The sequence below is a fragment of the Argiope bruennichi genome, chromosome 5 (genome assembly GCF_947563725.1).
Source record: "Argiope bruennichi chromosome 5, qqArgBrue1.1, whole genome shotgun sequence".
Lineage (NCBI taxonomy): Eukaryota > Metazoa > Arthropoda > Arachnida > Araneae > Araneidae > Argiope > Argiope bruennichi.
This window is the reverse complement of record NC_079155.1, coordinates 40,522,921-40,548,468: the sequence shown is the minus strand read 5'-3', so window position 1 is coordinate 40,548,468 and position 25,548 is coordinate 40,522,921. Positions and strand designations below refer to the sequence as shown.

At 31.7% G+C, this 25,548-nt stretch overlaps 1 protein-coding gene across 1 annotated transcript in view; it reads right to left on the bottom strand.

Moving 5' to 3' along the window:
* LOC129969413 (uncharacterized phosphotransferase YvkC-like) overlaps window positions 1-25,548 on the bottom strand; it is a 152,549-nt gene that overhangs the window by 124,253 nt on the left and 2,748 nt on the right. The window contains exons 2-11 of the mRNA XM_056083977.1: window positions 24,951-25,050; window positions 23,162-23,346; window positions 21,488-21,741; window positions 21,350-21,406; window positions 19,807-19,920; window positions 17,435-17,550; window positions 17,297-17,355; window positions 14,043-14,095; window positions 12,870-12,994; window positions 9,498-9,636 (exon numbers count right to left, since the gene is read on the bottom strand). Coding sequence (XP_055939952.1) covers window positions 9,498-9,636; window positions 12,870-12,994; window positions 14,043-14,095; window positions 17,297-17,355; window positions 17,435-17,550; window positions 19,807-19,920; window positions 21,350-21,406; window positions 21,488-21,741; window positions 23,162-23,346; window positions 24,951-24,993 — 1,145 coding nt within the window. The 5' untranslated portion in view covers window positions 24,994-25,050. The remainder of the gene's footprint in view (window positions 1-9,497; window positions 9,637-12,869; window positions 12,995-14,042; window positions 14,096-17,296; window positions 17,356-17,434; window positions 17,551-19,806; window positions 19,921-21,349; window positions 21,407-21,487; window positions 21,742-23,161; window positions 23,347-24,950; window positions 25,051-25,548) is intronic.

Below are 25,548 nucleotides of genomic sequence, written 5' to 3'. Positions count from 1 at the left end.
TAAAGAACAAGATGCTCCAGTGTCTCGTTGGTTAGAAGAAATTGAGATAAATAAATATTTATGGACACAGGAAATTCAGCGTTTCCGGAGGCACTCCTTCTCTACAGGGTAAGTGTTGAAAAAATTACTTCTAAATGCCCAGCCACATTTATACTCTGCATCTTCTCAAATCACTTATATTCTTTTAATTAAAAAAGTTTTCTTTTTCATTTGTAGATGAGGGTGGGATGTAGGATAGTTGCGAGTGCCGTGCTGAATTTTCGATCTCCTCGACACTTCACAGACGTCTGTTCTACAGTGTAAGTGAAGTTTACATTTCTTTTAGACTTCGAGTAATTATGATTTAAATTATGTATTCTTGCTTTTAAAAATATCTCAATGAACTCTTTGCGTTTTTCTGCGTTTCTAGAGAGGGCGGTTGGAAAGTAGAAATTGTCATCCAAGAGAGCGAAGAAACATCCAGAATTAGACCAGATAATCAGAGGAGTACAAGGCGGCGCAAACAAATAGTTGGCCAAGAAGGAATGGAGGACAATAATTGTTTATGGATGATGAAAATTCAGCATTTCCGAAGGCACTCCTTCTCTACAGGGTAAGTGTTCAAACTATTACCGCTATGTTTCTTACAATTTTCAAACTATACTTCTTCTCTTATGTATGAATTCATTTCATGTAAACATTTCCTTCTTTTCTAGATGAGGGTGGGTTGTTGGAGAGAAGTGAGTGTCTTGCTGAATTTTCGAAGTCCCTCAATTTTCAGAAAGAAAACATACACTGAAGGGTAAGTACAATTTACTTCTGTCTTTCACTTCTTCAAATGTAATTGCTTTAATGCAATCTCGCTTTTCAAAAGCATCCTTAATTAACTTGTGATTTATCTGGGTTTTCAGAGAGGACGGATGGGGAGGAAGAAGAGTCGACCAAGACAGAAATAAACCGTCCAGACTTTGAGCTTATTTTGGGGATATATTAGTACAAAACGACGCAAAGGAATCAAACTCATCTGGATATATTGGAATTTTTCTATTATCATTATTTCTTTTAAAGTTAGTAAAAAGAATTAATATATTTCTCTTTAATTTTTAGGAGCTTTTTGAGTCACACCTCAAGACTATTATCTAAGAATGCGGAGGTGAATTGAAGATTTATTTTGATAGTGACACCGAATGTTCAGCATCGAGAAGACACTTCTTCTCTATAGGGTAAGAGGAAAATTATTAATTCTTAATTCCGTAGTATTTCATGTTCTGTAATCTCATTTTTTCTTACTTACACGTTCTTTTCATTTATAGATGAGGGTGGGTTGTTGGAGAGTCGTGCGTGTCTTGCTGAAAATTCGCTGTCCTTCACACTTCACACATCTATTAAACAGAGTAAGTTAACTATACTTCTCTCATTGATTTCTTATAATTTTATATTTGATGGATTTCCGATTTTATTTATAGATTTATTCATTCTTTGTATTTCTGCGTTTCTAGAAAGCGAAGGGGAAGAGTAGAAGGAGAAGGAAGAAAGCTGAAACTCAGAGAATAAAGAACAAGATGCTCCAGTGTCTCGTTGGTTAGAAGAAATTGAGATAAATAAATATTTATGGACACAGGAAATTCAGCGTTTCCGGAGGCACTCCTTCATTACAGGGTAAGTGTTGAAAAAATTACTTCTAAATGCCCAGCCACATTTATACTCTGCATCTTCTCAAATCACTTATATTCTTTTAATTAAAAAAGTTTTCTTTTTCATTTGTAGATGAGGGTGGGATGTAGGAGAGTTGCGAGTGCCGTGCTGAATTTTCGATCTCCTCGAAACTTCACAGACGTCTGTTCTACAGTGTAAGTGCAGTTTACATTTCTTTTTGACTTCGAGTAATTATGATTTAAATTATGTATTCTTGCTTTTAAAAATATCTCAATGAACTCTTTGCGTTTTTCTGCGTTTCTAGAGAGGGCGGTTGGAAAGTAGAACTTGTCATCCAAGAGAGCGAAGAAACATCCAGAATTAGACCAGATAATCAGAGGAGTACAAGGCGGCGCAAACAAATAGTTGGCCAAGAAGGAACGGAGGACAATAATTGTTTATGGATGATGAAAATTCAGCATTTCCGAAGGCACTCCTTCTCTACAGGGTAAGTGTTCAAACTATTACCGCTATGTTTCTTACAATTTTCAAACTATACTTCTTCTCTTATGTATGAATTCATTTCATGTAAACATTTCCTTCTTTTCTAGATGAGGGTGGGTTGTTGGAGAGAAGTGAGTGTCTTGCTGAATTTTCGAAGTCCCTCAATTTTCAGAAAGAAAACATACACTGAAGGGTAAGTACAATTTACTTCTGTCTTTCACTTCTTCAAATGTAATTTCTTTAATGCAATCTCGCTTTTCAAAAGCATCCTTAATTAACTTGTGATTTTTCTGGGTTTTCAGAGAGGACGGATGGGGAGGAAGAAGAGTCGACCAAGACAGAAATAAACCGTCCAGACTTTGAGCGTATTTTGGGGATATATTAGTACGCAAAGGAATCAAACTCATCTGGATATATTGGAATTTTTCTATTATCATTATTTCTTTTAAAGTTAGTAAAAAGAATTAATATATTTCTCTTTAATTTTTAGGAGCTTTTTGAGTCATACCTCAAGACTATTATCTAAGAATGCGGAGGTGAATTGAAGATTTATTTTGATAGTGACACCGAATGTTCAGCATCGAGAAGACACTACTTCTCTATAGGGTAAGAGGAAAATTATTAATTCTTAATTCCGTAGTATTTCATGTTCTGTAATCTCATTTTTTCTTACTTACACGTTCTTTTCATTTATAGATGAGGGTGGGTTGTTGGAGAGTCGTGCGTGTCTTGCTGAAAATTCGCTGTCCTTCACACTTCAAACATCTATTAAACAGAGTAAGTTAACTATACTTCTCTCATTGATTTCTTATAATTTTATATTTGATGGATTTCCGATTTTATTTATAGATTTATTCATTCTTTGTATTTCTGCGTTTCTAGAAAGCGAAGGGGAAGAGTAGAAGGAGAAGGAAGAAAGCTGAAACTCAGAGAATAAAGAACAAGATGCTCCAGTGTCTCGTTGGTTAGAAGAAATTGAGATAAATAAATATTTATGGACACAGGAAATTCAGCGTTTCCGGAGGCACTCCTTCTCTACAGGGTAAGTGTTGAAAAAATTACTTCTAAATGCCCAGCCACATTTATACTCTGCATCTTCTCAAATCACTTATATTCTTTTAATTAAAAAAGTTTTCTTTTTCATTTGTAGATGAGGGTGGGATGTAGGAGAGTTGCGAGTGCCGTGCTGAATTTTCGATCTCCTCGACACTTCACAGACGTCTGTTCTACAGTGTAAGTGCAGTTTACATTTCTTTTAGACATCGAGTAATTATGATTTAAATTATGTATTCTTGCTTTTAAAAATATCTTAATGAACTCTTTGCGTTTTTCTGCGTTTCTAGAGAGGGCGGTTGGAAAGTAGAAATTGTCATCCAAGAGAGCGAAGAAACATCCAGAATTAGACCAGATAATCAGAGGAGTACAATGCGGCGCAAACAAATAGTTGGCCAAGAAGGAATGGAGGACAATAATTGTTTATGGATGATGAAAATTCAGCATTTCCGAAGGCACTCCTTCTCTACAGGGTAAGTGTTCAAACTATTACCGCTATGTTTCTTACAATTTTCAAACTATACTTCTTCTCTTATGTATGAATTCATTTCATGTAAACATTTCCTTCTTTTCTAGATGAGGGTGGGTTGTTGGAGAGAAGTGAGTGTCTTGCTGAATTTTCGAAGTCCCTCAATTTTCAGAAAGAAAACATACACTGAAGGGTAAGTACAATTTACTTCTGTCTTTCACTTCTTCAAATGTAATTGCTTTAATGCAATCTCGCTTTTCAAAAGCATCCTTAATTAACTTGTGATTTATCTGGGTTTTCAGAGAGGACGGATGGGGAGGAAGAAGAGTCGACCAAGACAGAAATAAACCGTCCAGACTTTGAGCGTATTTTGGGGATATATTAGTACGCAAAGGAATCAAACTCATCTGGATATATTGGAATTTTTCTATTATCATTATTTCTTTTAAAGTTAGTAAAAAGAATTAATATATTTCTCTTTAATTTTTAGGAGCTTTTTGAGTCATACCTCAAGACTATTATCTAAGAATGCGGAGGTGAATTGAAGATTTATTTTGATAGTGACACCGAATGTTCAGCATCGAGAAGACACTACTTCTCTATAGGGTAAGAGGAAAATTATTAATTCTTAATTCCGTAGTATTTCATGTTCTGTAATCTCATTTTTTCTTACTTACACGTTCTTTTCATTTATAGATGAGGGTGGGTTGTTGGAGAGTCGTGCGTGTCTTGCTGAAAATTCGCTGTCCTTCACACTTCAAACATCTATTAAACAGAGTAAGTTAACTATACTTCTCTCATTGATTTCTTATAATTTTATATTTGATTTTTTTCCGATTTTATTTATAGATTTATTCATTCTTTGTATTTCTGCGTTTCTAGAAAGCGAAGGGGAAGAGTAGAAGGAGAACGAAGAAAGCTGAAACTCAGAGAATAAAGAACAAGATGCTCCAGTGTCTCGTTGGTTAGAAGAAATTGAGATAAATAAATATTTATGGACACAGGAAATTCAGCGTTTCCGGAGGCACTCCTTCTCTACAGGGTAAGTGTTGAAAAAATTACTTCTAAATGCCCAGCCACATTTATACTCTGCATCTTCTCAAATCACTTATATTCTTTTAATTAAAAAAGTTTTCTTTTTCATTTGTAGATGAGGGTGGGATGTAGGAGAGTTGCGAGTGCCGTGCTGAATTTTCGATCTCCTCGACACTTCACAGACGTCTGTTCTACAGTGTAAGTGCAGTTTACATTTCTTTTAGACTTCGAGTAATTATGATTTAAATTATGTATTCTTGCTTTTAAAAATATCTCAATGAACTCTTTGCGTTTTTCTGCGTTTCTAGAGAGGGCGGTTGGAAAGTAGAAATTGTCATCCAAGAGAGCGAAGAAACATCCAGAATTAGACCAGATAATCAGAGGAGTACAAGGCGGCGCAAACAAATAGTTGGCCAAGAAGGAATGGAGGACAATAATTGTTTATGGATGATGAAAATTCAGCATTTCCGAAGGCACTCCTTCTCTACAGGGTAAGTGTTCAAACTATTACCGCTATGTTTCTTACAATTTTCAAACTATACTTCTTCTCTTATGTATGAATTCATTTCATGTAAACATTTCCTTCCTTTCTAGATGAGGGTGGGTTGTTGGAGAGAAATGAGTGTCTTGCTGAATTTTCGAAGTCCCTCAATTTTCACAAAGAAAACATACACTGAAGGGTAAGTACAATTTACTTCTGTCTTTCACTTCTTCAAATGTAATTTCTTTAATGCAATCTCGCTTTTCAAAAGCATCCTTAATTAACTTGTGATTTTTCTGGGTTTTCAGAGAGGACGGATGGGGAGGAAGAAGAGTCGACCAAGACAGAAATTAACCGTCCAGACTTTGAGCGTATTTTGGGGATATATTAGTACAAAACGACGCAAAGGAATCAAACTCATCTGGATATATTGGAATTTTTCTATTATCATTATTTCTTTTAAAGTTAGTAAAAAGAATTAATATATTTCTCTTTAATTTTTAGACGCTTTTTGAGTCATACCTCAAGACTATTATCTAAGAATGCGGAGGTGAATTGAAGATTTATTTTGATACTGACACCGAATGTTCAGCATCGAGAAGACACTACTTCTCTATAGGGTAAGAGGAAAATTATTAATTCTTAATTCCGTAGTATTTCATGTTCTGTAATCTCATTTTTTCTTACTTACACGTTCTTTTTATTTATAGATGAGGGTGGGTTGTTGGAGAGTCGTGCGTGTCTTGCTGAAAATTCGCTGTCCATCACACTTCAAACATCTATTAAACAGAGTAAGTTAACTATACTTCTCTCATTGATTTCTTATAATTTTATATTTGATGGATTTCCGATTTTATTTATAGATTTATTCATTCTTTGTATTTCTGCGTTTCTAGAGAGCGAAGGGGAAGAGTAGAAGGAGAACGAAGAAAGTTGAAACTCAGAGAATAGAGAACAAGATGCTCCAGTGTCTCGTTGGTTAGAAGAAATTGAAATAATAAATATTTATGGACACAGGAAATTCAGCGTTTCCGGAGGCACTCCTTCTCTACAGGGTAAGTGTTGAAAAAATTACTTCTAAATGCCCAGCCACATTTATACTCTGCATCTTCTCAAATCACTTATATTCTTTTAATTAAAAAAGTTTTCTTTTTCATTTGTAGATGAGGGTGGGATGTAGGAGAGTTGCGAGTGCCGTGCTGAATTTTCGATCTCCTCGACACTTCACAGATGTCTGTTCTACAGTGTAAGTGAAGTTTACATTTCTTTTAGACTTCGAGTAATTATGATTTAAATTATGTATTCTTGCTTTTAAAAATATCTCAATGAACTCTTTGCGTTTTTCTGCGTTTCAAGAGAGGGCGGTTGGAAAGTAGAAATTGTCATCCAAGAGAGCGAAGAAACATCCAGAATTAGACCAGATAATCAGAGGAGTACAAGGCGGCGCAAACAAATAGTTGGCCAAGAAGGAATGGAGGACAATAATTGTTTATGGATGATGAAAATTCAGCATTTCCGAAGGCACTCCTTCTCTACAGGGTAAGTGTTCAAACTATTACCGCTATGTTTCTTACAATTTTCAAACTATACTTCTTCTCTTATGTATGAATTCATTTCATGTAAATATTTCCTTCTTTTCTAGATGAGGGTGGGTTGTTGGAGAGAAGTGAGTGTCTTGCTGAATTTTCGAAGTCCCTCAATTTTCACAAAGAAAACATACACTGAAGGGTAAGTACAATTTACTTCTGTCTTTCACTTCTTCAAATGTAATTTCTTTAATGCAATGTCGCTTTTCAAAAGCATCCTTAATTAACTTGTGATTTTTCTGGGTTTTCAGAGAGGACGGATGGGGAGGAAGAAGAGTCGACCAAGACAGAAATTAACCGTCCAGACTTTGAGCGTATTTTGGGGATATATTAGTACAAAACGACGCAAAGGAATCAAACTCATCTGGATATATTGGAATTTTTCTATTATCATTATTTCTTTTAAAGTTAGTAAAAAGAATTAATATATTTCTCTTTAATTTTTAGGAGCTTTTTGAGTCATACCTCAAGACTATTATCTAAGAATGCGGAGGTGAATTGAAGATTTATTTTGATAGTGACACCGAATGTTCAGCATCGAGAAGACACTACTTCTCTATAGGGTAAGAGGAAAATTATTAATTCTTAATTCCGTAGTATTTCATGTTCTGTAATCTCATTTTTTCTTACTTACACGTTCTTTTCATTTATAGATGAGGGTGGGTTGTTGGAGAGTCGTGCGTGTCTTGCTGAAAATTCGCTGTCCTTCACACTTCAAACATCTATTAAACAGAGTAAGTTAACTATACTTCTCTCATTGATTTCTTATAATTTTATATTTGATGGATTTCCGATTTTATTTATAGATTTATTCATTCTTTGTATTTCTGCGTTTCTAGAAAGCGAAGGGGAAGAGTAGAAGGAGAACGAAGAAAGCTGAAACTCAGAGAATAAAGAACAAGATGCTCCAGTGTCTCGTTGATTAGAAGAAATTGAGATAAATAAATATTTATGGACGCAGGAGGTTCAGCGTTTCCGGAGGCACTCCTTCTCTACAGGGTAAGTGTTGAAAAAAATTACTTCTAAATGCCGAGCCATATTTATACTCTGCATCTTCTCAAATCACTTATATTCTTTTAATTAAAATAACTTTTCTTTTTCATTTGTAGATGAGGGTGGGATGTAGGAGAGTTGCGAGTGCCGTGCTGAATTTTCGATGTCCTTCACAGACTTCACAGACGTCTGTTCTACAGTGTAAGTGCAGTTTACATTTCTTTTAGATTTCGAGTAATTATGATTTAAATTATGTATTCTTGCTTTTAAAATTATCTATATTAACTTCTGAATTAGGATTTCGTCCTTCGTGTTTTTGTCCTAGCATATATATTTGTTAATTTGATAGTTTTTATCTTAACAAAATAAAATCAGATTGGCTATATTCTCTCTATCATCTCAAAATAAAATTTTTAGAAAAATGCCTTGTTATATTAAGTAATCTTTGGAGCCAGCTGAAAACCAAATATTTTTCACTACTCAGTGATATTATTTCTAATTTGTATGAATAAATAAAGCTTTATTCTGTTGTTCAACAATGTATTCGGGGTGCTTATACAGAGACAGGTTTCTAATTAGGTCAGAGGTTTAGACTAAGTAGGGATTGAAAGCCCAGGTAAGTAAAGAAAAAAGATAATAATGACCAAATTGACAAAATAGTAAATAGTAACAAATAATATAAATTTTACGAATAATAAAATATTATTCATAGATAATATTTTAATGTTAAAGTTGGGTAATATTATTATTTTATGAAATTTATATGGTCAGGTTTCAATCGGTTTCATTGTACGTAATTATTTTTTACAATACTCCGAGAATCTTCTTTAAAAATATGTATAAGAATGCTGCGGAGTCATGATTCATAATAAATCAATAAAATAAATATATACTTCGGCACAACGTTTCTAAAATAAAAATATGTAATGTAAAATAATTTTTTAAATTATAGTTTCATTTAAGAACGCGTTATAATGATGAACTAAACTGACTATTTTATAAATAAGAGTCTCATTATACTTACTGAAAATGTCTGCAATTGCTACTCTACTCTAAAGCTGGCTTTATAAGTAAGACTTGAATTAGAGTTAAAGATGTTAGATGTTTATTACATGATATCTTCTGGTCTTGTGCGTGTTCTACGACAACAACTTCAAAAATCAACTGCAGTTATTATGTACTTCAACGTTAATCACTTCAAAAATCAGATTATCATCAGAACCAAAGTTTCCCTTTGTATTTTCAGGGAGACTGTTTCTACTTTTATTATCTTAGTGAATTTTATAAACAGATCTTATTTACAAGCTTTCGGCATTATTTGAATAATTTTCAGCGCTCTTCATTTTATGAATTCATTTGGAGAATTATCAAGAAGCCGAATTTAAAAAATAAGCTTATTCACTTCAATTTGTGCACTCAATATCCATACCGATTTTGAGGATAAACAATTTTAAGTTACATAGTTTATCCTGAAGGTTATGGGGTCGATTTAGTTACTTCAATATTTGAGCACTTTCTGAAAACTGGAATAATAAGCTGTAAACCTGTATCAGTTTTACATTTTAAATAAGATTTAAAAATATATGAAATGCATGCAATAAAATAAGAAAAAGAGACATGGAAAATGTTAATAAAAAAATAATAATAATGAAAAATTTCGCTCATAAGCGCTTTTGACAAAAAAAAAACAAACTTAGATAAGCATTTTTTAAAAAAATATTTATGATTTTGCATAAATGAATCATACTTCAGTTATACATACCCTGTTAACATTAAACCATATCCTTTTTTGCTTTTCACCTCGAATTCAATGTATGATATATCGAGATGTCCATTCCACCCTTGGCCGCTGTAGAAAACAACTGGCTCTTCGATTTTTCCATTCAGTTCATACCGTTCTCCTGTTAATGTAAGATTAGCTTTATTTTTTTTTAAAAAAAAGCTCTTAAATAAACAGATTTAAATTTCAACATTTCTTTCTAATAAGAATATAGCAATTCTAAGTTCAAACATCAAATAATTTATTCAATATAAAGAATCAGAAAGAGACACATCTCATTCTATTACCTAAGATCATTTATCGACTGAGTGGAAGGTAGGGAGTATTGTTTTATAGAATTATAAAGTTTTAATTTTTCTTACCTATATTATATATAAGTGTCTTAGCCAGTCTGATAAGTATATTTATAAAAACGATTCATTTCTCCGAATTCAAATTTTCCCAGCATTTCATTTTAGTCAATTAGTGTCAGCTTTTAGTGGTATACTTCAAAAAATAATTAGTTGACGAATTTTCAAAAAAGATTAATATTAAAAGATTTTAAAATAGATCTTTTAAGATTCTGCAATCAGTTGCATAAAGAAGTAATAAAATATTGAAAAAATTGAAGTAATAAATTGTTATACAGGGACGGAATGAGACGGTTGATTGTATTTGAACTGGTTATAAGGAGACGGTCGACTGTATTTGAACTGGTTATAAGGAGACGGTTACCTGTAATTGGACTGGTTTTAAACAGACCGTTGAGGGTATTTGGATTGGTTGTATAGAGATGGTTGACTATATCTGGACTGGTTGTAAGGATACAATTGACTGCATTTGGACTGGTATAAGGATTCGGTTGACTATATTTGGACTGATTGTAAGGATACAATTGACTGTATTCGGACTGGTTATAAGGATTCAGTTCACTGCATTTGAACTGGTTGTAAACAGACGGTTGACTGTATTTGGACTGGTTGTAAACAGGCGGTTGACTGTATTTGGAATGGCTGTAAAGAGATGGTTGGCTGTATTCGAACTGATTGTAAAGAGACGATTGACTACTTGGATTGGTTGTGAGGAGACGCTGAATGTATTTGACATTTTGGCTGACTGCAATTGACTGCATTTGGACTGGTATAAGGATTCGGTTGACTATATTTGGACTGATTGTAAGGATACAATTGACTGTATTCGGACTGGTTATAAGGATTCAGTTCACTGCATTTGAACTGGTTGTAAACAGACGGTTGACTGTATTTGGACTGGTTGTAAACAGGAGGTTGACTGTATTTGGAATGGCTGTAAAGAGATGGTTGGCTGTATTCGAACTGATTGTAAAGAGACGATTGACTACTTGGATTGGTTGTGAGGAGACGCTGAATGTATTTGACATTTTGGCTAATTATTGACTTCTGAACATTAAAGTTAAGAGTTATAAATTTTGAGGCGAAGGTATTATAATTCAAACATATCAAATGTATTTAAGAACTTTTTAAAACAAAATATATTATTTTCAAAAATAAACATATTTAAAATATCCCAGGAAATAATTTTTGATTCTTCTCTTATTTCGACCTAAATATAAATATATATTTTGAACAATTATTTTGAGATTCCATTCAAGAATGAATTTTTTAGAAATATTTTTAAGCTCACACCCTGAATACATCTAATGTAAAATTGAATTTTGAAGGATTCGAAAACTGAAATGGATTATTTTAATGTCCAACAGGAACCTTTATTATAAATCCTATGAAAATTTCTCAAAATTAAATCACCTGAAACATTTTAAAGACATTTAAATCAGAAAAGGAAATATTTTGTGGTAAAAATTTATTAAAAATATACTTACCCTACTGGAGTTATTAACTATTCATTATATTTAGCAATGTATTTTATAATGTTTTAAACGTATAGACATGTATTTCGGAAATGAAATGTTAAAAAGGAAATTTCATACATTATTTTTTTTTTTCCATTTTGCTAATTTCAAAGTTCTTTTAATAAAATAACATACTTGCATCATAAGTTGCTCTATTTCCAGCCTTATATTATTCAAATTATCCTGATATAAATAGGTAAACATTTTCAATAACGTTTGAGGAAGATAATAAAACAATATAAGTTTGTCCAAAAGAATTGGATTTTTTCCCTAGACATAGAGTTGAGATTAGTTACTGAAAAAAAATGATATAAAATCAATACTTACCTAAAACAAAAATCAATTTTATACATGCATATACATTCTATATAAATGATGGGAGATTCTACAATTTATTTTTTAGCAATGTTTATGAATTATCTTATTGTTTACCTACATCGAAAGTCTGATGTTGTTTCTTGTCATAGAGAAGCCCACTGTCTTTAGAAGTCAGTGATATTAAGTCAAGGGTGCGTCTCCTGTTTTTCAGTAGCGCCATCTAGGGCCAAGGGTACGATTTAGCTACACATACGTCACAATCCTTTTTACGAGGCGGACTTCATTCAGTCACTCATCCACAGATCGTAATTTAGACACGAATCAGAGAACGATCATTCTGATTCAATACCCCCAGTGGCAAAACTCTCGACATGGAGGACTTTGTGACCACGACACGCGCCTGCCAGCACACACACGAGGAGTCTTCGGCCGGCGGGATTCGAGCTCGCAACCCAAGGGACACGAATCCAACACCCTACCAACCAGGCTATCCCGGCCCCACATCGGAAGTCTAAAGTCTTTAATCAAGCTGAAATAATGTTTCTGTACAACTGCTTTATTTTTGTAATAAAACGCTCACAGATACAGTCTGTTAACGGATTCATAGCTATAACAGATAACAATAAACTTAAGAAGTTCAAGTTTAAATGTGCAAGATAGTTTATACAATAAATGTACGGTACAATATTCTTTGCACAATTGCTTTATTTTGTAAAAAAAAAATGCTCACAAAAAGAGTTTGCTAATATATAGATAACTAAAACACAATCTCCATATTCAGATGTTAAATTTATCAATAAATTTGTTATCTTGTTAAAGCAAGCAAAACAAAGAAATGATGTGCAGTTCAAATGAATATAGAAACAGAAATAGTTACATTGAAAAAGATTACTAATTGAATAATAAATCAGACCCAATTTTTTTCTTTAAGAATTTTTTCAAATTTTGCAGCACTTTGTTTTTGCCTCTAGGAGTTTCATTAAAAATTACAAAATAACTCAAAAAAAGTATAACAATATCTACAATAGTTATCAAAATTAAAAATAAGAAATATAGACATAAAAAATGTATTGCAATTCAAAATGCATTAAATGTATGTAAAAAATGTATTCTTACTTATACTCAAATTACTGTATGAATGGCATTAAAAGGCGAATTGAAATTAATACCTGTACTGAAATTTGCACTAAAAGAATTCAGAGACTGCTTTTCCGAAAATGGTTTGATATTGATATCCAACTCCTTTAGAGGTTTCAAATTTCCATCTGATTCCACAACAAACCCCACAGGCAAGCTGAATTTAAAAAAAATCCATAAAACAAAATGTAGAAATTTTTATTCATAAACGATTTAAAATAAATTATAATTTAATCTTTTCAGAGGCAGTGAGAAATAAGATTAAGCACCAGACTAAATAATTTTTAAATTTTTATGGTAAACTATTTTACAATTTATGATTAGGGTTGCTATTTTTTAAATAACTTCAGAAACTTCAAAGATATATTAATAAATATTCTTAACATCTTCATGTAATTTTAATACTGAAATTAATTATTATTGTTAATTTTATACTGAGATAGTAATGTGTGCATACTTAACACTTTAAACAAAGTTAAGAAATCTTCCATCACATCTTTCGTTGAAATAAGACATATATTTTTGTGATTTCAAACAAGAAGAAAATATCTTTATTTGTTAAATTACCTAATGTTAATTGTTACTTATTATTAATTATTGATTAAACAAATATTTTCACCTCATAAACTCAATACATTTGTTTCCTTAAATCAATCTCAACCTCAAAAACTATTTTCACACACTATTACTAAAAAAAAAAAAATGCACTTTTAAAAGCATTAAAGTTGAAAATATAGACATGAAAAATAATTTAAAATACAGAAACTAGAGTCTCTAAATTTCAATTTGGGGCACTGCAAAATCTGGACGTTTAAGAAGGGGGGAATAGGGAATCTAAATATTAAAAATAAAAATTTAAAAAATCGTTAATTTTAAAAAATGCAAATAAGAAAGAAAGAAAAAAGCGAAGAAGTTCAGAAAACATGTTTCAATATTACGTTTATCATTTTTCATTAGATTGATTTATTCAAAATCATATTAGGATAAAGAAGTCTTAAGAAACTATTTAAAATAAAAACTAACTACATATGCTACTTCCATTTAAGCAAAAAAAAAAAAAAAAAGCGGAAAAGCAAAAAATTATTACTAATTGAAAGATGAATATACAAGATTCTCATAAAATGATAGAATTTCAAATAAATATGAAATAAAAAAATCACTAAGACCTGAAAAATATGTAAAAAAGAATACAAAAAAAGTAATACTTTTTGAAAGAATATGGCGCTGAGACATTTGTTAATTGGAAGCCAAGTCCAATCTAAAAGAAAATAATATATTCTTATTAAAAATTGAGTATCGTTTTCACAAGGCGAAGACAGAAAATAATTGAGTAATTTACAAATTTTCGAAATCTAATCGTGTTAACCAATTAATTACAGTCGATACCACACTGATATCATCTTAAACGCATATAATCTTTTGGTAAAGTCATTAGCGTTGATACAACTAATTTCCAGTGATGTGCATGTCGTAGAATATTTGGAACTGTACCTAATCCATTAATTAGAATGGAATGATGTATTACATAATAAATCAGTAAAAATCAGTGGCTTATTCTTGCTCAATGAAACTGGAATTTGCTCAACTCAAATTTAAGTTCCAGTGATACTTATTAAATGTCTTAAAGAAAGAACTTCGCGATATACACTATTAAAATGTTTCGAAGAATTTTAAATCAATGGGCCGCTCTAGTTGATCTATCAGGAGAACTGATGCATCAAATATTCTTCGACATCCACATCGCAAGAAGCTAGTAGCAAACAAGGCTGATGACATCATTCTCCCTTTGTACTCGGAAAAATAATTCGATGCGTAATTATTCATCTAATACAAAAATTTGTTTATTGCACCGAAATATAAATATGTGTAAACTTAATTTTTTAAGCAAGGGCTGAAGAGAGAGAAGACACTTTCGAATTTTAAACTTCACTTTTATTCCATCCCGGGAGGCATAATTCATGTACAAGCAGCAGTGACAAGGCACATCAACTCAGAACGACACAAGAGCAAAAAGAGGAAAAGCTGATGAAATATTTATCTCCATGATTATATACTGTGAGATTCTGATAGGGATTTCTTTACACGTGTCTATTTAGGTAAGGGATTTTAAAAGAATGTGGTAGATCGACACATTTTTATCCTTTCACTCTGAGTATGGAAACTCGTCGATCTCAGAAATTTTACAGAGGTTCTGTTTCACTAATTAAATAAAAAAGCTGAAGTTGGATAAAAAAATAAGAGAATGTTTTAGAATGAAGTTAATAAGGGCTGAATTAAGATAAAACTTTGGAAATTAACTACAGTTTAATTTAGATTTTAAAATATCATTACATATATATGTAATGATATATTAAACTCTTAATTTAATCCAAATTAATTTCCAAAACTTTATCTTAATTTAGTACATCGTAACTTCATTCTAAAATATTCTCTTATTTCGTGATCCAATTCCATTTTCTGTTTAATTAATTCCTCTGTAAAACTAATGCGCCATCAGTACTACGTATCGAATGAGAGTGATAATTCTGTTGCCCTTGAAAAGGTCAAAACATGTATTCCATCGGCGCGTGGCCGGAAATCCTATGTTATATAAGACTAGTGATCATTTGGCACTTTTTGCCTTTTTTCTTACTTCTGCTTTTGTGGCGCTCTGCCTGTAATAAATTGCTTTGTAAATAATTGTAATAAATTGCTTTGTAAATAAATTGAGGAATTGTAAATAAATTGCTTTCACGAAATGTTTATTAAAATTAATTTAAAAATATAACATATCTCTTCAATGTCTTCAAACCTGCATTCTGCTTCAACCAAAAGATGTTACATATTATTTAGCCGACAGGATTCGAAAAGCATTATATATATAATTGTTTTAAGTTGAATTCTCTCGTTTAGCTAATTTACATCTTCTTACTACTCTGCAGGTATTTTTAACAATCAAATTAAATAAATAAATAACATGTCAAAAAGGTACACCGTCTTGAATGGTGAGTGAGAGAGTGTGAAAGTCACCATCCGAGTGCAAAGCGTTAAAAATCACATGACTAGAGTTACATCAGTTACAATTATATGGTAGACGCCACTTAATTTCGTACCTTACATTATATTATAGTGGAACCTCACGCAAGTGATGGAGAAGGGGCGAATGACTATATTCCGGTTCACCTCCCCCTTCTAACATCTGCTAAAATTTTAACCTTGCTTATAGATAGGTGCATTTGGATATTAATTTAATAAAAAGTTATTTGATTTTTTTTAATGCTACGTTGGAAAAGAAGGCTAAATATTCAGAAGTAGCAACAATTCTTTTTTTAACTTGAGTAATCTGCGATAGAATTTATCCGTTACTGTAACAAGCGTTATGTAAAAGACTGTTTGTTGAGAAATTAAAGTTTTTGACTATTTTTATGGCTTCAAAAATGATTGAAATAGATTAATGACGTCTCACCACTCATCCCACTTTCGCCAAGTTCAAGTATTTTTGACATCAGAGGAATTGTACACTTTGCCAAACTTCTTTCTAAACACCAAAGTGTCATCCAACATTATACATGTCTACATATTACTTTACATGAATGTGCGAATTTATGGAAAAACAAATCATTATTCTACATGTCTAAGACAACGCTCCAGCCCAGAATTCAGTATCTATCAATAATTGTTAGGGTCAAGCAACATCTACATGGTGAAAAAGAACACTTTTCATCTAATCTTAATCCTTGTTAGTTTTCTTTTTAATCCCCCATGTGTAGACATCAATAAAAGATAGCAGATTTAGGTCTGTACGCAGTGAAAGCAAAAGCGATAGAGTTAATGAAGGAAATCCATTAACAAAATGGTAAATAGCCTATTTCGAATAGTGAAAATTCTTACTGCATTGAAGGTGATGAAATTGAGATAAATAAAAAAGAAAATAATTATTTAAATAGAAACATTATTTTTAATATTTCGCAATATTTGTGATTTTGAATTTTAAAAATTTACAATTATATATTTTCAGGGCAATCCGATTAGGGGAGGGTTCTGTACAAAGTAATAAATCTGTTGGGGGCTAGAAAAATTCATTTTTATGTTTTTAACTCTGCTTAAAGCATAGTATCCTTATTTAAATAATTATTTTTTTGCTTTTTAGCCTTGTGTATATGACATTTTGAACTAACTACCCGATGAGATACACCGGTGACAAAATTTATACAACACAGACAAAAAAGAGCAGGGAGAGTGCTGTAATGCTATCCAGTTTTGAGCTATATTTAAAGTTTCAAATATCTCTTTGGAAAGATAGTTTAAACTCAATTGCAAAATTTGTACCGAATAGACAAACAAACAGACAGACAAGAGAGAATGTTAATAAAAAACCTTAAAATTAAAAAAAAAGTCTTAAAGCATTAGTATGATTATTTTCAAATTGAATCATGTTTAATTTAAGTAATCAATTTTTATAGTATGAATGGATACTTACTGAAGGAGCACTGCCTAATACAGTCGTAAACTTGCAACCAATTAAACTAGAACTGTTTCCTGTAAAGTGAAATACAATTTTAGAATATGTAAAACGAAGTTCAATAAATTAATTTCTGAATGATATATAGCGACTTACCAAGGCTTCTAATTTTTTCTCCATATAAATACATTTCATAATCAGACCCATCATTCACAGATACAGTTCCAGTTACAACTCCGGTTTGAGCATACAGGTTCAGGGCGTCAGTTAATCTTAAAAAAGAATCACTCAGTAATGAAGAGTACATATTTAGATATACAATCACAAGAAGCAAAATTTAAAATATCCATATTAGCACAAAATTCCAAACAATATTGTTTCAATATCTTCATGACATTGGTCGGTATTTGGGCTGCGGTGGCCTGGTGGTAAGGTCTCGGCTTCGGGGCCGGAGGGTTTCAGGTTCGTGACCCGATTCCACCGAAGAACCGTCGTGTAAGGGGGTATGTTGCACGTTAAATCCGTCATGACCAAGCGTTCTCCCGCTGGTTTGGTTTGGTGTGGTGTGGAGAGGGGGGAGCCAGCTCAGGTGTCATCCTCGTCATCTGCCCGCGGTTCAAAATTACGAGGTCCGTCCCAAAATAGCCATACTGTTGCTTCAAACGGGACGTTAACATAACCAAACTAAACCATTGGTCGGTATTTAGAATATTGAGTAACATCTTGGAGATATCGTACAATATCTTGTGCCATTACGGATATAAATCAGAAGTCAATGGAAGTAGAATGATACTATTTATTTAGAAGGCATGAATTTGAAACTATCTTTTTTTTCACTAAACTATGATTTATTCATAGCAAAGCTTATCATTTAAACATTAGATAGTTTTATAGAAGTGAAATGCGTTAGATATGATAAGACACGTATTATAAGTCTTTCTTAATAATAAATAAAAATGTGTGATTTTGGGGTAATTACTCCGAAATAATATGTATTATCTCATGCATTACCACATGCATGTATTACCATGTAATACCTCATGCATGTATTACCCAAAAATCACATGCTAGAGCATGTGATTTTGGGGTAATACTTTGAAATAGAATTACTGAATTTAGTAAAAACACTATTTGGTTAGCAAATTTGGTAATTTGGAAGAAGGGAATGTGTACCTCGAAGCAATGTTTTAAAAAAATTATTAATTAAAAATATGCGATTTCAGTAAATATTACAGCAAAAATAAGATTTCTACATCATTGTAAAATTAGAAAAAAAAATATCCTTCAAATGGTATCATTTGTAATTTAATTCGTGACTCCTGTTTATGTATTAGTTGTGTTGAAGTTAAAATATTACATTATTACCTTCAATGGATACATAATTTGGAACAATTATTATTTTTAATTATATTAGATACTTATTGAAAATATGCAGAGAAAAATTTAATTCGATGATTATACATGGTTATATATTTCGGTTATTAGTGAATTTTTAAAATGATCAGACAGATGTGCACACAATGTGGCAATAATCGACCTCATATCTCAAAGAATTGACAACGCAATTGATTCAAGTTGAAAATTTGGAAATTGCCTCTGCGAATTTCAATTTTTATTTTCAAAATTTCTGTGAATATGCATAATTTTATTCGCGATTTAAGTAAGAAAACATCTACTGATATTTGAAATTTTATGTTTTAAAATATTACCAATGGAGTGTTTGATACCTTTAAAAAGCAGCAGTAATTGGGACGATACATCGGATAGAAATATTAATCTCAACAAAAAAAAGTACAAAATATTTTTTGCTCGGATTTTTTTCAGAATTTTAGCTCTTTAGTTGTTTTCATGCACAATCTGATTATTTAACTTCTTCTGTTTCGGATATCTGTAACGTATTGATTCTGTTTTGCATATATGTTGACGTTCTATACAAATATTCGGCAAAAGAATATTTAAAATGTTCAAGGTTTTATTTTCGAACATCTTTCTACCTAATTAGAATTTCACCGCACTTTCCGGCTCGTGCTTCTCATTTGAGAAATTAATCCTATTTTCTGAAGAGAAAAATTATAAATATCAAAATTTAACTAAAAATGTATCCGTGTCTTCTGAATTCCACAATACACATTTTGAAATGAAAAAAACAAACACATGTTACATTTATTTAAAACAACAGACTTTCACCAGAGATGACAATTTTATTTTGACTGTCATAAGAGATGACGGAATACAATTCTTCAAATGATATTTTCATTGAAAATGAGAGAAATGTATAATGCAAAAAAAAAAAAAAAATAGTGCGATAAACATGATTTTTTTTCTTAATATAAGGATAACATTTAGATTTAATATGTTGCAGTTCACATCAGGAAAATAAATTAATGAATTTTCAAGTAAAGTGAACGGCGGTTAATTTTTTCACATAAATATTAAAATATAATGCAAAAATTAATAATATATATATATATTTGAATTTATTAAATAAATTAAAATCAATTTGATAAAAAAAATTATTTTCAGCTTACTTTTGGATGGGTGGTATAAGCGGTAGTTTCCACGAAGCTCTCGCAAAGGCGCTTGCAAATCCTTCAGGATTTGTATCCACTGTCGAATCATATATATCAGAGGACGCTTTCCATCTGTGAACAAACAATGATTAAAAACTAAAGAGTTTAATTAAATAATTAACATCTTAAAAATAACAGCTTAATTTACGTGACACAATAGCCCTGCAACAAATATGAATACGCAATTCCATAGTGTCATAGGTTGAGATGCAGTATCAGATTCTGGTACTTAAGAGTGGTTCTTACAGTAGGTCCAAAATTTTGAATGACACGGAAGAGTAAGCATCTATCATGTAAACAAATATTGCCTTCATTTTTTAACCCATTTAGAAGATGATGTTAAAAAGTTTCGAGAAAAATTATTTAATAAACAAACACACAGCAGCGCAAAGGCGAAGGGCCATTCCGCTAACAGACACCATATTGTATCTAATGGTAGCTATGCAGTATGAGAGCATCAGCATTACTATTTTTGTGTTCCCAGGATGCTCAAGAAGATGGTTAATTGTTTTTCTTTCTATAATTTTATTCCTTTTTCTAAATTTTGACAACTAAAAACAGAGATAATAAACATGATGTAGCTGGTTTACGGCAATGTTGCCATGAATCATGCCAGTTACTCTTCAAGAGTAACTGGCATGAAGAGATATCCATTGCGATATCAATATGAATCGTAGAAGGTGCTTGGTATGATACAATAAGTGGAATTCCCAGTCCCAATCCAGAAATAGCCAACATGCTATAAAACCGTGCAAGGATATTACTTTGAACGAGAGAGCAAGTTTATAAGTAGTTTCTTGAAAACAAATTTGTCTCAAAACTATTGGGTATCTTCTCGTATGAGCAAACGCTAGATTAAAAAGCATTAACTCTATAAATACTGAAACCTCCTAAACACCCATTCACCGAAATTACGTTGGGTGCTTGAGATACCTAGATATTACAATGAAATTCCTTCCCCTTTTGTTAAATATGATTGATCGAATACCAGAAGCAGATGCTTTGTTCATTAGGTACGTTCGTTCACATGGATTTAGGGGACAGAGAAAGGTTTCTGAGAACTCTCAAAACATGCCCGAGCATATATTTGCTAAGTAGTCATCAGGTCAGATGGTGCCTCTTGTATAACAAACCCTTAAGAATACGGGCTGTTAATGAGATTTCAAGAAGCAGGGAAGTTAAGATTTTTTATTTTTTTTATTTTTTTTAATTTTCGAAAGAGAAACTCCGGAGTTCCAACATTTTGGGGTACTTCTGAGGTCGAATAATCTTAGGAATGAGATGATTAAAAAGACCTTTCTTTATCTTCGGCTACTTACAAAGCCTGATATTTTTGTTTATCAAAAAAGTGAATTTTCAAAAATTTAACAAAAAAATTTTTTTTTGCAAGCTTATGCAAGAAACATAATAACTGCCACATTTTTCTTTCAAAACTTAAATTATATATTTTATTTTTCTCAACATACACTTAGAAAAACATAATAAATTTTCTTATACTCACAGAAATACAAATTTTACAAAGGCTTCTTCTCCATCTGTCTTGTTGTCAGAAATCTCTCTAAAAATAGATTTTAGAAAATCAGGTGTATAGAGAACGAAAGCAAAATGAAATGCAGCATAAAAACCTATTGTAACTTACCTCAACATTCCACAAAAGAATATCCTCCATCTTCTCATTGGCAACAGATAGTGCATCTGTAGGTTACCAGATGAGAAAGTCCGACCGTCTGAAGTTTGTTGATAACCCACTGACTCTGTAAGACTATATGTCTTGCCGTTTGCCAGTTTCAGGTAGATCCACGCATCTGCTACTTGATTAAGGCCTCTTGCTATGCGGACCAGCAAGCATTCTGATTTGGAATTCACTCCGTAAAATAGAATTTCATCTAAAGACTTAAATGAATGAAAAAATGTAAGCAATTAGATAATATGAAATCTCTAGCAACAAATAAGCGAACGAAATTCAAAATGTTATTATTATTAATTTTTTACTATATTTAATGCACAGACTTTTCTGTTGCATTCTGCATGTATTTATTGAATTCATATAATATGCCTCAAGGAATATATATATTAACAGTACGTGATCGAAAAGATGGAGTATTTGGAGTTTTAACTTCGATTTATTTCATCCAGGGAGGCATAATTTTTACAGAGAAAAAACAACACCAGATACGCCTATTTATAACACGACACAAGAGAAAAACAGACAAATTTTTCTTCTCAGTGATTTTCCTATGAAATTTTGATAGGGATTTCTTGCACGTGTAGACTTAGGAAAGGGAATTTTGGGTATCTTGAAAAGAATGTTGAAAGCACTAGGGAATTTTTTTCCCTTCGCTCAGAGCATGAGTAAATGTTTAAGACATCGGTTTTCTAGAGCGCGTGTTAGAAATAATTAAATAAATATTGGGAAAGTGGCTCAGGAAATGAGAACATTTTAAAGTGATGTTAATAGAAGCTAAATTAAGAAAAAAATTAGGAAATTAATGAGTATTTAAATTAGATTAAAAGATATTATTACACACGCACGCACTCACACACACACACATGCACACACACACATTCTAATATGTTACAGAAAAAAGTAATTATAAGTAGGTAAGCCTTCGTTTTAGTACAATAATGATGTTGTGGCCGATTAACAGTTTCTTTGCTGAACAGCCTAGTACAGACATCATGCATGACATATATGTGCTAATAATAAAGGTGTGTGTGTGTGTTCTCGCTCTACTGGTCAGACCATATAACCTACAGTTACCAAATTTTGCACATGTATACTTTGGAGGTCGGGAAAGAGTGTATAGGAACGGTTTTTTTAAACTTTAGCTAATTAAAAACGAAACAAAATTTTTTCCTCGAACATTCGGAAATGTTAGAAAAAAATAAGATAAAACATGATATTACAATACCTCGAAATTTAGAAAATAGATGAATTGGATATTTGTGTTTTTTTATAGTGCTGTGATGTTATGGGACTGTCTTCATTAGAAAGATTCGTGTACACGATAAATAGAACTTAAGTAAGACAATTAAAAAAAACATATTTTAATACCAAGTAATTTGGCGGAATCATAGACATGAAGTTATATTTAAACTATTTGTCTAAAAACAAATATATTCCGGTGGAACCAACTGGTCGTCATATGTGACAAGTTTAGAATAAAAGCTTTTTGGTAATGTTAGCGATGAATCAGTTTTCAATCTACGTCCTAGTAACATGATATTTCTTGTGAATCTTTTACTATGAATTACGTGATGCCTTTATTTGCGTATTCATAAAAAATTCCATAATTTATAACGAAATACTTACATCTTGTAAATGGGATTCTGGAAATGGAGACTCCAGGTCTTTCTCTAACTGCGGTATGATAATGCCTAGTTTGAGAGGGTCGCCAAGAGCTTTGACGTCAAAAGGGATGAATCTTCTTTTTTGGAAAAAACTGTAAAGGCGAATTGCAACGTATGCTAGAATCCATTTGATCCAGTAAATTATTTCTGAAAATGAGGAAGAATGACATTTATATAATTTTATTCCTTTTACTTCATTGTTAATTATTTAATTTACATTATTTAATTATATTATATTAGGAGTGTACATTCTCTATATCGATGAAAACAGTTTTTCGACCTGTTTAGAAAATAAAGAGCAGCGGGGAGGGCGACTATTGATGACGTATCTAGGCGTCATGAGTTTTCATCTCTATGAGGAATGAGTGCGTGTTTTTATAGCAGTACAAATCAGATAACTAAGAACCTAGCATTAGACCTAACGCTACCAAATTTAATATAATTATGCTTTGGAAGATGGGAATGCATCGCGGAGTGAGTTTTCCGAAATTATAATTAAAATTTTAATTAATTAAAATGTAAATGAATTTTTGGCGTTTTTCCGAGATAATTCCAAAAATATTACCCAACATTTACTTTTACGCCATTTTAAAATTATTATTATTTTATTTTCAAGGATAATTTATTTGCTATGCAAATTTTCACCTGAATTTTTGCAATTTTTTAAAAAAAAGTGTTTTTTACATAACTTTCAATAATAGATTTCCATTGTTAAACTAAAAATTTAAACCTTTTTTATTGTTCCGTCCGGATCACGTGATTTTCTTCCATTGATGGGAATTTGAAAGATAGATATCTGGTAGTTTGCAAGAGGATTAAGAAAGTGAATTTACAAAACCGCTGAAGCTAGAAAATGGATCATCCGGGCAATTATATTTTTGATATCAATCACAACGATTTCATCAACTGACTTTAATAGAATGATTCATATAGATTATAAAGAAACTTTCTTACATAATTTCTAATATTTTTGTTACCTCACCCCACTCTTCGCTGCATGAAATTGTGGACTCTGATCGGGACTGTGTGCTCAGATTTTTATTTTGAAAGTCAAGAGACTAACGTGAAATTATAAAATAATAAAGGAAATCGAAAAACCCTTTTCGAAGCTATTTTTTTTAACCGGATGAAATCAAAAGTTAATACAGAGCCACATTTAGTAATATTACATAACAAATTTCCTTTATGTCACTGCACTTCTGAGTTATTGCTTTCACATGCATGCTTACCCAACGGTGCGCTGAAAAGAGTTAGTACCGACCGACAGACAGTCCACCTCTTTACGGTTTCGGCTCGAAATCTTATAAGGCTTTACATATTAGATGCTAAATTTTTGTACCAAGTTTAGATTTTATGTTTTGCAGTCATCTGTTTACTTGCATTTATTTAAAAGTAAATAGTGTATTTAATATCTGTATAATTTACAAGAGAAATAAAAAAGTAAAGTTACAATACCACAAAAGTAAGAAGACAAAGTATTCTGGACATAAAGTCAAATTATTATGATTTTATGGGACTTCATTGCATTAGGATTGTTCATATGTATAACGAGCAGAACAGGTATAAGGCTATTAAAATGAAACGGCTTTGAAATGAGTCACAGTTTGATACTTAGAAATATATTCTTGAGAGAACCATGAACATTTAAGCTATGTTTAAAAGATATAATTACAAATAAAGCTATAATCCAGACTAAGTAACTGGTCGCCAAAGAAGGCCAGTATTTATGAATTTGAAAAATAAATGCTTACCTAACGGTGCGCTGAAAAGAGTTAATACAGATGGCACAATCATAGTGGAAACCAGGCTGATCACTCGCACCACACAGATGTTAATCGTAATGCCGTAAATCTACGAAATCATAAAATAAAAATATATCTATGTGTGTCCTTATAATAGATATCGTAGAGATATGAATAAAGATGGTTGATAAGACAGAAGAGTGAATTCGTTCATTACCTTGAATGAAAAGGGATAAAATAAATATAACCGAAAAAGAAGTACAGATAAATAAAAAAGATAAGCACATTGCACAATGTATTAAGCGATATTATGTAATATTGCTTGTTGGTGAGGGAACAAAACTGTATCATCCAGTTTATGTTAAAATGAAACACGGTTGTATTCTTGAAAAGACTCGAGTTAATAAGCAAATTTGTGAATGGAGTCAACTTCCGTAACAGGGACCTGATTTATTATCAGTAAAATAGACAAATAAGGGCCACGACAATTTCATTTTTCTGGTGTTTAGAAAGTAATCAAATTTTGTTCTTGCTTTTGATTTACTAAGTTCATATAGAAAACCGGATTAAACCCTCCAGAGGTGCTTAGATGTAAGGCGAGTGTCTC